We start from the raw sequence: 15,223 nt of genomic DNA on the forward strand, positions 1-15,223 counted from the left end.
TAGTCAACGAATCACGTCAGAAACACGACAGGGCACAAACATTATCAAATAGTATAACGACTTTTATTGATTTTAGCGATGAAAATGATCAAGAAACACATGATTTTTCTGTTAGTTTAATACAACGAACATCGATTTTTTATAGTTATATTGTGGCTTAGGGACGACGTCAAAAGATCGATGTCGGATAAAAAACTTAATTCCTTTATTTTTTTCCAAACACCCCCACCCCCCACTGAAACTTAATTGATAAATATTGGTCATGGCGTCAGACTACATTCACCATTAAATACAAATTGATAATCGGACAGTATAGTATTGCGTAGCAGTTGGTTGTCGGGTGGGTGTAAAAAGATTTTACAAATGCACCTCATTTGACGCACAGATTTACACTCGAACCAAACCAAACCATTTTCTCGTCTTGGATGTTTGTTATTTCGGTTATTTCTGTCCATGATTGGATAGAAAACTTTTTGAGGTCAAAACCCCCCACCCCCAAACTAAAGGAAATAAGTTTATTATCCGACATCGATCTTTTGACGTCGTCCCTTAAACGGTTCCAATGCACTTTGAAGACAAGTGAAGTTTTGTTGACGATCGGGCTAAAATCGTCGACACCTGTAAGGGCCGATTGTTCATGAAAATATGTCAACATAATGTACAATAACTCTTTATTAAAGAGATTGATTGATTGAAATATAAGCAGATATTGTTCCGTATTTGGAACACAGACATGGCAACGCGATTGACCAGGGAATAACCAACTTGTCGGCGACCTTTACACAGCTTAAAAGCCGTGGTCAAATCAGTGTGTGATTTGATACTTGTGGGCGATATTTACACAGCTTAAAAGCCGTGGTCAAATCAGTGTGTGATTTGATACTTGTGGGCGACATTTACACAGCTTAAAAGCCGTGGTCAAATCAGTGTGTGATTTGATACTTGTGGGCGACCTTTACACAGCTTAAAAGTCGTGGTCAAATCAGTGTGTGATTTGATACTTGTGGGCGACCTTTACACAGCTTAAAAGTCGTGGTCAAATCAGTGTGTAATTTGATACTTGTGGGCGATCTTTACACAGCTTAAAAGTCGTGGTCAAATCAGTGTGTAATTTGATACTTGTGGGCGACCTTTACACAGCTTAAAAGCCATGGTCAAGTCAGTGTGTGATTTGATACTTGTGGGCGACATTTACACAGCTTAAAAGCCGTGGTCAAATCAGTGTGTGATTTGATACTTGTGGGCGACCTTTACACAGCTTAAAAGCCATGGTCAAGTCAGTGTGTGATTTGATACTTGTGGGCGACATTTACACAGCTTAAAAGTCGTGGTCAAATCAGTGTGTAATTTGATACTTGTGGGCGACCTTTACACAGCTTAAAAGCCATGGTCAAGTCAGTGTGTGATTTGATACTTGTGGGCGACATTTACACAGCTTAAAAGTCGTGGTCAAATCAGTGTGTGATTTGATACTTGTGGGCGATATTTACACAGCTTAAAAGCCGTGGTCAAATCAGTGTGTGATTTGATACTTGTGGGCGACATTTACACAGCTTAAAAGCCGTGGTCAAGTCAGTGTGTGATTTGATACTTGTGGGCGATCTTTACACAGCTTAAAAGCCATGGTCAAATCAATGTGTGATTTGATACTTGTGGGCGATCTTTACACAGCTTAAAAGCCATGGTCAAATCAGTGTGTGATTTGATACTTGTGGGCGATCTTTACACAGCTTAAAAGCCATGGTCAAATCAGTGTGTGATTTGATACTTGTGGGCGATATTTACACAGCTTAAAAGCCGTGGTCAAATCAGTGTGTGATTTGATACTTGTGGGCGACCTTTACACAGCTTAAAAGTCGTGGTCAAATCAGTGTGTAATTTGATACTTGTGGGCGACCTTTACACAGCTTAAAAGCCATGGTCAAATCAGTGTGTGATTTGATACTTGTGGGCGATATTTACACAGCTTAAAAGCCGTGGTCAAATCAGTGTGTGATTTGATACTTGTGGGCGACCTTTACACAGCTTAAAAGTCGTGGTCAAATCAGTGTGTAATTTGATACTTGTGGGCGACCTTTACACAGCTTAAAAGCCATGGTCAAATCAGTGTGTGATTTGATACTTGTGGGCGACCTTTACACAGCTTAAAAGTCGTGGTCAAATCAGTGTGTGATTTGATACTTGTGGGCGACCTTTACACAGCTTAAAAGTCGTGGTCAAATCAGTGTGTGATTTGATACTTGTGGGCGACCTTTACACAGCTTAAAAGTCGTGGTCAAATCAGTGTGTAATTTGATACTTGTGGGCGACCTTTACACAGCTTAAAAGTCGTGGTCAAATCAGTGTGTGATTTGATACTTGTGGGCGACCTTTACACAGCTTAAAAGTCGTGGTCAAATCAGTGTGTAATTTGATACTTGTGGGCGACCTTTACACAGCTTAAAAGCCATGGTCAAATCAGTGTGTGATTTGATACTTGTGGGCGACCTTTACACAGCTTAAAAGTCGTGGTCAAATCAGTGTGTGATTTGATACTTGTGGGCGACCTTTACACAGCTTAAAAGTCGTGGTCAAATCAGTGTGTGATTTGATACTTGTGGGCGACCTTTACACTGCTTAAAAGTCGTGGTCAAATCAGTGTGTAATTTGATACTTGTGGGCGACCTTTACACAGCTTAAAAGCCATGGTCAAATCAGTGTGTGATTTGATACTTGTGGGCGACCTTTACACAGCTTAAAAGTCGTGGTCAAATCAGTGTGTGATTTGATACTTGTGGGCGACCTTTACACAGCTTAAAAGTCGTGGTCAAATCAGTGTGTGATTTGATACTTGTGGGCGATCTTAACACAGCCTAAAAGTCGTGGTCAAATCAGTGTGTGATATGATACTTGTGGGCGACCTTTACACAGCTTAAAAGTCGTGGTCAAATCAGTGTGTGATTTGATACTTGTGGGCGATCTTAACACAGCCTAAAAGTCGTGGTCAAATCAGTGTGTGATTTGATACTTGTGGGCGACCTTTACACAGCCTAAAAGCCGTGGTCAAATCAGTGTGTAATTTATACTTGTGGGACATATATATTGCTATTTAAATTTGTCTAATGAGTATGGTTCACTGTATCTTTTGTTTTCATTCTAGTCAATTATATTTAGTATGAAGATGAAATGTCAATCAACATCAGTGAGGCGATGACTGAATAAAAAAGACTTGGTCGGCGAAGATGCAGCAGAAAGTGTGCACATTTGTTGGAAATGAAAAAAAATATATTCATTGTAATGACAAGAAGCGTGAAATGTTGTGGAATCTCATTTGTAAAAACAAACAAACATAATTTACTAGTAATAGTTTATGTGAGTTAATTTATTGAGTTGTAAATGAATCAGTGGAAGAAATACAATGAAGATCGATACTCTGAAAAGTATGAACTGAAAAAAGCAAGCAAGAAACAGACACTTTCTCGCAGTCGCAGCTATCCACATTCGATATTATCTTCACTTTGTATTCAAATTTCACAATATAAACACAGCTATGTTGTTGTGGTCTGAAATATTCTGAATATACTCACTGACGTTTTTTCAGATGTTCGTTGTACCCGGATGCTTTTCCCATATCTCAGACCACAGGGGCTCGTTACTATGCGGGCCCTAATAGCAAGGACGTGTTCGCTATTTGGTCCCGTATCATGTCGTATAATAACGATGTCTGTGTCTCAAACAAAGTATGAGCGCACATGATGGTTCAATATATGAATAATTTCAAGAAAAACACCCCCGTCAAGCGCCTCTAACTTTCCCGAGGCTCTCAGACCAACTTCCATTAAAAAAAAAATATCCATAAGGGTGAAAACAATTCATCTTTATAAATATTTATAAATTTCACAGTTCAAACTGAAACGAGATGTTCTATTGGCTGATTGAATAACATTGGAACAGTTTCAAATGACGTCTTTGCGCACTGTGCTTGATGATTGGTTTTATTCAACTGCGATTGAAATTTATAAATATGTATTTATAAAGGTGAAGGATGTATTTTGGGGGCCAAGAGTAGTAGTCTGGGAACTCGTTCGAGCTTGACAAACCACTAGGCGTCCACGTTACCTACCAAAATGATTAAAATTAGTGCCATCTACGGCGGACTAGAACTGCTACATATATTCGGCGTTGTGAAAATGCATTGTACTAGTATTTTACGCAACGTTTTTTTCGAGGTCATCAAAGCAGTATATCTTTTTTAGTATATGAGGACCTCATTGTGGTACTATTATTTCACTCATATGGCTGAAAATCAGGCACCGACACACCAAATTGTTACAAGCAAGGTTGTTTTTGATTGGTTAAAATATCGCGACCCAGTACGGCATGTGACTTGTCGTTTCTCCTCTGGCGGCGTGACATTAATGTTCTTGGAAGGACGGATAGAATAAATGCTAAAGCTGTGCAAGTTGTATAAAACGATACACAATGCGAGATGAAATCAGAATAACATGTGTTTTCGCCGAAACACATGCCAACAGCGATTGTCCAATCAGAGTCAACATTACATTAGCGTCACACTACGTGATCTTTAACCTCACTTCCGGGTGAATCTACGAGCTTTGCAACAATATATTTATCGGTGCTGCAACGTTGTGCAACTGTTTAATAAATCATACTGGTGGATCGATATTTGTGTCTCGAAATAGTCGTTGTAAAACCTACATCATGGGAGTTCCGAAATTTTACCGATGGATAAGCGAAAGATATCCCTGTCTAAGCGAAGTTGTACGAGAGAACCAGGTACATTTGACTTTTGTTCACATGTTTTGCATTTCTGATGTTTGGTGCAACTCGTTCATATTCTGTTACTCATAGCAGCGGTATGCTAAAATGATGTTGCCAATGTTTTTACAATTGTTATTTGTTCTACCCGGTGACTTGGTTCGAGTCTCGTGAAACTGGCTACTAGACCGACAAGCGACAGCGGTCAAACCATGTGGACTCCGTTCGATATGGTTTGTCCTGGCCATCGATGGTTCCCGTACACCGTCCGGTAGCCAGTTGGCCATACACGTGAAGTATGATTACTATAAAACTGCAGACATAATTTTGAAACTGTCACCATATGCATATATTTGTACGTCACATTCCCCCACCACTAAGTGGCCTGGTGTTGGGGTACCTTATATGACGTTGTGTATAACTTGCCGTCCAGATGGTCAATATCCAAGCACATGAAATTCAATACAAAATTCCTTTTGTTTATATTTACTGGTGTGTCTGTTTATATTACAACAGGAAGTGAAATAAATGTGTTTGCATGTTTAGTGTGTCCAATTCATACATTTGTCCCACAAGTTGATTTGTCCCTATTTATATTCGTCCCAATTCATATTTGTCCCATTGCCTTTGGTTAGCCCACGCTTACTAGAAGAACTGTTAGGAAACTCTATTGTTAGATATGCTAATTACCATTGACTTCACTTTGATACATGTCCAACCACTATGATGTCATCGCTTATATTGCTATCTCCATTTGTTTTCCATGGATTGGATAGGATAGGATATTATATTTGGAACGTACACAAAAACAATGCTTGAGTAAAGTCCAACGTAAGAAACATACAGTAACACAACTAATCTAAAATAATTTTAAAATCTGAAAAACAAAATTAGCTAAAATACTACAAACATATTTGTCTACACTAGAGGAAACATTAATAAACAATTCTCCATTTGGTAAGGTTTGATAGTCAGATGAGTATTTGAACAATGTGTAGAGGAATTTTTTCCTGTGTTCTGAAGAACTGTCACAATGAAAAAAGTAGTGTTTTTCATCACCCACATCATTAGAGTCACACTTATTACATACCCTGTCAATTGTTTTTATTCCCCTGAGACGGCCTAATTCAATTGACAAGAAGTGGGCTGAAATATGAAATTTGGTTAATGCTACTCTGTGTTTTTTGTTTTTTATATCATCCAAGTATTTTTTTCAAATTTATAATCAATCACAAGTGGGAAATGACCAAGTTCACCTCTACAAGCAATATTTGATGTCTTCCTGTGTACTCCCAAAACTCTCTTACAAAACTTTATATGAAGTTTTTCTGGTAATATTTTGTCAGAGAATAGCTTTGATACAAAAACAGTACCGGTATTATCAATCTCTGATTTGCTCTTGCCAGTTCCACTAAATAGATTAGTCAGAAAACAACCCCAAACTTCTGACCCATAAAGAATAACTGGTTTAATAACAGAATCAAACAGTTTACAGGCTAGACTCACTGAATGGCATTCATTTGAATCCCAAGACATGTTATACATTTTAAATGATGCTTTGTGAGCTTTTCATACAACCTTGCTGTGGCTGCACTAAATTTCCCATTTGATTGAAAAGTGATGCCAAGGTAGTTATAAAAATTCACACATTCGAGTTGTGTTCTATTAATGTAGAATTGAAATTTGTTTTCAAGGTTTTTACCAGTGCTGCTGAAAACTATAATTTTAGATTTGTTTATGTTAACCTTTAATTTCCATTTCTGGGAGTAATTTTGAATGGCATCAATGCCCTTCTGTAGATCATCATAACTAGTAGATATCAACAGATCATCTGCATATCAAATACAGTTAAATTTCACACCATACAGATCCACTGGGTCAAAATTGTTAACAACATCACAAATACCATTGATATAAATATTAAACAACTGGGGACTTAAAGTTGCAGCCTTGTTTCACACCTCTATTAGAATCAAAGTATGGTGTAATTCCCCTATTCATTTTTATGCTATCGTGTGTATTTTTATAGATTGACTTAATCAAAGTTACCCCCAATGCCTAAATGCAGAAGTTTATATAGTAAGTCCTCACGCCAAACCGAGTCAAAGGCTTTGGAGAAGTCAATAAAGCATGAAAATAAATAGTTTTCTGTCTTTTTACGTTTGTTGTTTACATATTTTGTAATCAAGGATCTCAAAATATAAATGTTATCTGTTGTCCAATGATTTTTCTTAAAGCCAAACTGGTTATCCCTGTTTTGATTGTTTTCATGCAGATAGCTAGTTAACCTGCTGTTTAATATCATGGTATAAAGTTTGGATAAACAGCTGGAGATGGCAATGCCTCTATAATTATTGCAATCCGCTTGGTCTCCTGATTTAAAAATAGGGATAATTAAACTGCAGTTCCATAATGCAGGAAATTTGCCTGACTTTAAAACTAAACAAAATAATTTGGCAATTGAATTAATGAGATATGGTGCACCATGTTTTAACATTTCATTTGAAATCATGTCATTACCTGAGGTTTTACCTAATTTAAGTAATTTAATATGCTTATTACTTCATCACTAGAAATTTCATAATCAAGATTAATTTACATTCTCCCTCTCCAGTGTACTGACACTATTCCTAATTGTATGGGTAAAACTACTCTCATCAACATTAGATTCACTGTTTAGACTTTTAAAGTGATCTAACCAATCATTTACATTAATGTTGTCAGTGTTACTATTTATTTTGTCAACATTTCTAAGTTCTTCTAACAGTTTCCATGTGTGTCCACGAAATTGCAGAAATAGAGCTCATTAAAGGCCCTATTCACTTGCCCCAGCCAAGTGTTTATTGGAGGTGTGACCATGCTGATGAGTTCTGTTAATCACTAGCATAGCCTATGTTTGCAGAAATTTGTAGTTTATTTACAAGCTGATAGCCATGAGCATCAAAGTATAACGGGCCAGTCAGACCATGGAAGGTACTAACGGAAGGAGCCAGGAAGCTATTGTTTTAGTTTTACCCTATGATCATTTGTCAATGTTTGTTCACAAAAATTGGTTCTTGTTAGCTCTTGGCACCTACTTACAATGGGTTACGCTAATTGGTGAATTTTAATGAAAAATTGACAGATATAACATCGATTGAAGAAAAGAACTGATGATCTATCGTGTACAAGTATTGTATTCGAGGTGGAAATTTGAACACTCTGACTTGTTAGTATGGTGGAAAAACCTTATTTTTCAAAAAATAATTACTCAATTAAATCTAAATTGTGAAAAAATACTCATTTATAGTAGGCAGTACAATGATCGTACTGGCTGACGTGTAGCAGAGGACGATGCAAACCCATACTGCCTGAGTGCATACTTTGCAATATTCTCGCAATAACCTTATTCTTAGACATCTTTTTCCTGCTTATAGTTAATAATTTGAGAGAGTATGTGTTGAAATGACAATGAAAGACGTTGATTGTTGTGCTCACATTTGTGTGAGTAATGGGATTACATTTTTATCCCATGCTTTAGTGTTTCTGCATCCAATGTAAACAAAGGTTAATAGTCAAATGTGTGATGTTGATAAGCCAGAACATGTTTATAGTGGTGTTCTCACTAGATGAAATAAACTGTTGTCACATTGCCTTTTATTTGAGAACGTTGTAAAAATGTGTGTGTGAACAGAATACGCAGTTGTGTTTTTGACACCGTCGTAAAAGGGGTGGACCAGGTCCTAAACGCTGTTGTCACACTGACTCTTGCACAATGGAATGAGCCATGTGAACACAATACGACAGCTAAAAGCCCTCTATCTTATTTATGCTTGACATTACACAAGATGGCGTCTGAGGTTCAAGTCAAATTTTATAGCCAATCTCATCCCACGTTTGTAACACTATTTCTTCCCTCCAGTTATTTCTGTGTTGTCGAGTCCAAATCGCTCGGGTTGCTGAGTCTATTGTTGCGTTATTCATACACGTGAATAGCGTGAACATGAACCGATCATTTCTCAGTTTTGTTTGACGTCTTGCCCTTCGAAATCTTGATTACCGGGTAATCAATCATCGTTGCCTTCTTCTCGAGCGTAAAAACACACGAAAAAACAGAAACAAAGCAAATGCATTTACCAGAGGGGACGCCATGATGTCGATTGACCTTTCCATTTGTTTATTGACCTTTCCGTGATATGATTCGTTGAGGGCACAAAACACCGGCGTTTTTACTAAGTGAGAACACAACACACAACACACAACAAAAAAACAGTTATGTTGATGACCAAGGATATAAGGAAACATTTAAACGTTCGGATGAGTGCTAATAATTTTTAGAAAGAGTGCTATTGTTTTCAATGCTTGATATATATTGTAATAATTTGTGATATTCCCACGATAACCTAATAATATTCATTGCATATTGTATTTATTCTATTAGAATCGCATCTCAATAGAAACGCATGTAAACCTAAAATTACATTTATTGTACTGAAAACCATTTATTTTCAATGTTTTGAACATATGGTAATTTCACAAATTTGTCAAGGAGTTCTATTATTATGTTCTGTGTTCACATAGATTTAATTTAGCCAATTTTACTCGCGAAATAAAAACCCTGTGAATAATTAATGCAGTATACTGAATCATTAGAATATTAGTTTTTGTTTACCATACTAGTTAGATACACTTCTGTAATTTACTTACTGTGAAATACTTTATTTAATAGCTGGAATTAATACTCGCTGAAAAGACATTTTGTCTGTTTTGTGTGAAGTTTATGTAAAATAACAGTTCTTTCTGTCTCATCTTCCAGATTCCTGAGTTTGATAATCTTTATCTTGATATGAATGGTGTGATTCATGTGTGCTCGCATCCCAACGACGATGATCCACATTTTAGAATATCAGAAGAAAAAATATTTAAAGATATATTTCATTATATTGAGGTGAGTTCACGGCAGGTCTGGCTGCAGAGTGAAAAATAACTCTTCTGAAAGGACTGAGGTGAGTTCATAGCAGGCCTTGCCTGCAGGGTGAATAATATCTCCTAAAAGTGCTGAGGTGAGTTGAAGAAGTGGTTCCAATGTGTTGAAAAATAATTTTGCTTGGGGTGAGTTTTGTTGTTAGCTCCCCTTGGTGAAATTTAGCGTCTTCATGACTTATACATGCAGTGTACTAAACATTCATGCTGCACCACGACTAATTTGCTAATTAAAATAAGTGTTGATTGAGTCTGTTGTTTTTCTAATTGATTCTTTTTGCATTCTACATGTGTGTATAATTTTTGAAACTTTCATTACATATGTTGTTATATACATGTATACTGTTCATTGCTATTATTCCTCTATTGTCGTAAAAGTGATCTATCTATGACCCATACTAAAATAGTGTTTCTGTGGAATATTTCACTGGAAATTATTTCCTGGCACAATTTCTAGCTTGACTGTCATCCAAGATAACTAGCAACACTTATATTATAACTGTCTGTTGGTTAGTTAACTCTGGTACTGCTGTCAAAACCAACTATATAGTCAAAATACCTGTGGACAAAAAGTTATGAGATAATTTTTTGTAGGTTTAAACTTAGTACAGTTTTCTCATGCCCTGGAAAATGTGTCTGTTTGTGGATTAAACTTTTTTGAAGTTAGGTAACATTTAAAACAACCACTTTTTTTGACAGGTACTGTTCCGAATTATCAAACCTCGTAAAGTGTTTTTTATGGCTGTGGATGGGGTTGCTCCGAGAGCCAAGATGAATCAACAGAGAGGGAGACGTTTCAGGTATTGAAGTTACCATCCATGTTTTTAAGTTTTTAGCTGAATGTACTTGGTTGTGCAGTTTGCTTCTCAATTGTATCATGGGAGCTAGTTTTGTTTTTAATATGTAACTTCTAAATATATTGAACATTTTGGGTAATCCCGTCAGATGCTTGTAGATTAGCTTCTAAATGTTGCTGAAGCAATGAGAAATATACATAATCAAATTTATGAACATGTACTGTGGAATACTTTATTTTCGCTGGAATTAATTTTCGCTGAAAAGGCTTTCTGGGCATTTTGCCTGGAATTTATTTTCACTGATTTTTGATGAGATTAATGTGAAATATCGGAAAAAAAGTATATTCGCTGGATTTTATTTTCACGGAATCATCCCTTCAGCGAAAATAGCGAAAATAAATTCCAAGCGAAAATAAAGTATTCTACAGTTCGTATGCAGAGATTTTTCTAAAAGGGAGGGAGCACTGCAATTCAGCGATGCCACCAAGTGGGGGAGATAGGGTTCTCCCTACCAGGGTGTGGAGTTTTTGATAATTCTAAGTTGAAATGGCTTCCTTGGGGCCAAAATCACTATCAGACAGGTCACAGTTGAAGACTGTGGCCACTTGTGATCCCCAGTCAATCAGAATTTTATGGTTGCCAGAGGATCTGCTACCAAGGGTAAGGGGGTGCATGGCCATGGCATGAGTGTGCTGTGCCTCTGTTCTCTTGTTTAAAAAAATGCCTGTGTATGGGCAATGTAACAATGTTGAAAGCATGCTCTAGTAGAAGAAAACAAACCAAATCTATTGTAGCACTTTGTAATCAACACATTTAGTAAAGGTCATCTCAGCTGTCTGGTTTACTCAAATTCTAGTCTTGTTTTTTTTTATCCTCTCATAAATGATGGCAATATGGTTTTAGAGTTACAGTTATAGAGAATAGTGGCCCATTGTGCCAATTTTGTGCCTTTAATTGTTATAGAGAATAGTGGCCCATTGTGCCAATTTTGTGCCTTTAATTGTTATAGAGAATAGTGGCCCATTGTGCCAATTTTGTGCCTTTAATTGTTATAGAGAATAGTGGCCCATTGTGCCAATTTTGTGCCTTTAATTGTTATAGAGAATAGTGGCCCATTGTGCCAATTTTGTGCCTTTAATTGTTATAGAGAATAGTGGCCCATTGTGCCAATTTTGTGCCTTTAATTGTTATAGAGAATAGTGGCCCATTGTGCCAATTTTGTGCCTTTAATTGTTATAGAGAATAGTGGCCCATTGTGCCAATTTTGTGCCTTTAATTGTTATAGAGAATAGTGGCCCATTGTGTCAATGTTGTGCCTTTAATTGTTATAGAGAATAGTGGCCCATTGTGCCAATTTTGTGCCTTTAATTGTTATAGAGAATAGTGGCCCATTGTGTCAATTTTGTGCCTTTAATTAGTCCCCGTTCGGACGCAGTCCGAAAACGGGGACTTATGTTTTGCCCTGTGTGCGTCCGTCCGTCCGTGATCACCTGTATCTCGAACATGCATGGACCGATTAAGTTCAAACTTCACTCATACATCACACATTATATGGGACATATGCACATGCATTTTTTTCATTATCTGATTAACGATAGCCGAATAGCGGCCATTTTAAGGCCGAAAATGCATCAAAATCGCACATTTTCACCATTCCGGACCCGGATCTCAGTTATGCATGGACGGATTTTGTTCAAATTTGGTACATACATTAAACATAATAGGACCTAGATGCACGTCATTTTTTTTTTGGATCGGGTTCGAAATGGCCGACTGGCGGCCATTTGTTTTAAAGAATTCAGTTCTGGATCCGTATCTGAGACATGCTTGGATTGATCGAGTTCAAACTTCACACACACAAGGTACATCATGTCACAAATATGTATGTGCATTTGTTTCATGATCTCATTAACGATAGCCAAATGGGGGCCGCTTTAAGGCCGAAAATGCATTGAAATCGCACATTTTCACCATTCCGGACCCGTATCTCAGTTATGCATGGATGGATTTTGTTCAAATTTGGTACATACATTAAACATAATAGGACCTTGATGCACGTCTTTTTTTTTTTCGCATCAAGTTCGAAATGGCCGACTGGCGGCCATTTTGTTAAAGAATTCAGTTCTGGATCCGTATCCAAGACATGTCTGGATTGATCAAGTTCAAACTTCACACACACATGGTACATCATGTCACAAATAGATATGTGTATTTGTTTCATGATCTGCTTAACAATAGTGGAATGATGGCCATTTTAAGGCCGAAAATGCATCAAAATCATGTATTTTCACAATTCCAGAACCGGATCTCAGTCATGCATGGATGGATTTTGTTCAGATTTAGCACAATGTGTTGTACATATGCAGGTGCATTTTGGTCATGATCTGCTTTGAATGTATATGTCACTCAAATATGAACGGAACGGGGACGTGTCATTGACAATGACTTGTTGTTATAGAGAATAGTGGCCCATTGTGCCAATTTTGTGCCTTTAATTGTTATAGAGAATAGTGGCCAATTGTGCCAATTTTGTGCCTTTAATTGTTATAGAGAATAGTGGCCCATTGTGCCAATTTTGTGCCTTTAATTGTTATAGAGAATAGTGGCCCATTGTGCCAATTTTGTGCCTTTAATTGTTATAGAGAATAGTGGCCCATTGTGTCAATTTTGTGCCTTTAATTGTTATAGAGAATAGTGGCCCATTGTGCCAATTTTGTGCCTTTAATTGTTATAGAGAATAGTGGCCCATTGTGCCAATTTTATGCCTTTAATTATTATAGAGAATAGTGGCCCATTGTGCCAATTTTGTGCCTTTAATTAATTGTTATAGAGAATAGTGGCCCATTGTGTCAATTTTGTGCCTTTAATTGTTATAGAGAATAGTGGCCCATTGTGCCAATTTTGTGCCTTTAATTGTTATAGAGAATAGTGGCCATATGTGCCCATTTTGTGCCTTTAATTGTTATAGAGAATAGTGGCCCATTGTGTCAATTTTGTGCCTTTAATTGTTATAGAGAATAGTGGCCCATTAATAATTATGTAAATTAGATTATGCATTGTTATGCAAATGAGTTACTATACTGCCCAACATTCTTTGGACACGGTTACTAACTTTTTTTAGTAACCATGTCTTGGATACTATCTGCGTATTTTGCCACAGAAATACTGTTCATGCCAAGGATACATGTATGTGGCCACCTCTCTAACAAATGTGACTATTTCGGCATTTACTAGGAATGATTGAACACAACCCCAATCATCCATTGCTAAATAGATCTTTGGGGAAGTCAAAGTATCTATTATGTCTATACTGTGTCCACTGGGAGCAGCAATGTTTTTAAAATCTATCTAGTCATTGCAAATACCCTAAAATTACTGAGATTTCTGTGGTGTAAATTACAGTATATTCTTTAATAATGGTGTTGTAATTACAGATCTGCACGTGCAGCGGAAGAACAAGAAAAGAAAGCCTTGTCGAAAGGAGAAACGCTTCCTACAGAAAAAAGATTTGATTCTAATTGCATCACGCCTGGTACTGAGTTCATGGTAAAGCTGAATGAACAACTCAAATATTTCGTTAATAAAAAGATTACTGAAGATGAAATGTGGCGTGGTTTAAGGATATATTTATCGGGTCATGAGGTGAGGTTGAATCATGCCTTTAGCCAGAAATAAAAAGATGTCTGTCCAAAAATAGCATTGCCACCAAATCCGCAGTTGCTACCAATGTTGAAAGCCAAGTATACATACATATACTGTAAATAGGACATGTTATTTTTCTATCTATAGTTGTTTTGGCTATTTATGAATGTTACTGGCATACCGGTAATTACAACGATACTGAACAAAATAATTAATATTGTTCAAAATTTTTGTTCCATTGCTTGACATTCTAATTTGTTGTTCTTTTTAATTTAAAGTTGCCAGTTTAGTACAGAGAGACAGGTGGCTGGCTAATACTTTATTGTTACTGTAAAATGATTAATTATTCACTGGGTTTTATTTTGGCTTATTTCGCTGACTGGAAAATGCGCTAAATTAAAACCCAGTTAATATGTAAAATTTAACATAAAACATATTATCTAAATGATAAAACCGTGAATTTAAAACCCACTGAATATGCCTGAAATGGTAAATCAGTGAAATTTAAACCCAGTGAAAATTAGTCATTTTACAGTATTTCTTTCTTTTTCTTTTATCCTACGTAATAATCAGCACCATGTACTAGTACCATATATGGACATACTAGATCAGATTTATGTAGAAGATTTTGATTTGATTTTATAAATTATAAATTGAAATTTTATCAAGAAGTCATGCTATTATGTGCAAATGTTTTACCCAATATTGAGAATTGCTATGAGCTCTAGTTTTATGAAACAATAGATGGATAAACAATAGATGGATAAACAAAGCAAATACTATATAGTGATTGAATTTTCATTCCCATGTGGCTTTTATAAATCAGAAACCTGATGCCAATACCATTCTCTTGAGGATGATAATTCTTGATATTGGTCAAAACCAAGTACAATAACCGACTGTCTCATACTTGAGAAATGATATTGTAAAGTACCCTCTGTACTATATTTTCAGGTGGAATTTATTTTTGCTGAATGGATGAATTAGTGAAAATAAAAATCCAGTGAAATTGCCTTTAGTTATTTCCTGTATATTAGTTCAACTCATCAACAATATATGAAAAT

At 36.5% G+C, this 15,223-nt stretch overlaps 1 protein-coding gene across 2 annotated transcripts in view; it reads left to right on the forward strand.

The window, feature by feature from the left end:
• Nucleotides 1–4,570: 4,570 nt before the first annotated feature.
• Nucleotides 4,571–15,223, forward strand: part of LOC100369596 (5'-3' exoribonuclease 1-like) — a 49,847-nt gene continuing 39,194 nt past the window's right edge. For both annotated transcript variants that reach the window (XM_002730331.4, XM_085508634.1), the window contains exons 1-4: nucleotides 4,571–4,776; nucleotides 9,554–9,685; nucleotides 10,420–10,520; nucleotides 13,952–14,159. In XM_002730331.4, coding sequence (XP_002730377.2) covers nucleotides 4,702–4,776; nucleotides 9,554–9,685; nucleotides 10,420–10,520; nucleotides 13,952–14,159 — 516 coding nt within the window. In that variant the 5' untranslated portion in view covers nucleotides 4,571–4,701. The remainder of the gene's footprint in view (nucleotides 4,777–9,553; nucleotides 9,686–10,419; nucleotides 10,521–13,951; nucleotides 14,160–15,223) is intronic.

This window comes from Saccoglossus kowalevskii, chromosome 15 (genome assembly GCF_978046115.1).
Source record: "Saccoglossus kowalevskii chromosome 15, keSacKowa6.1, whole genome shotgun sequence".
Lineage (NCBI taxonomy): Eukaryota > Metazoa > Hemichordata > Enteropneusta > Harrimaniidae > Saccoglossus > Saccoglossus kowalevskii.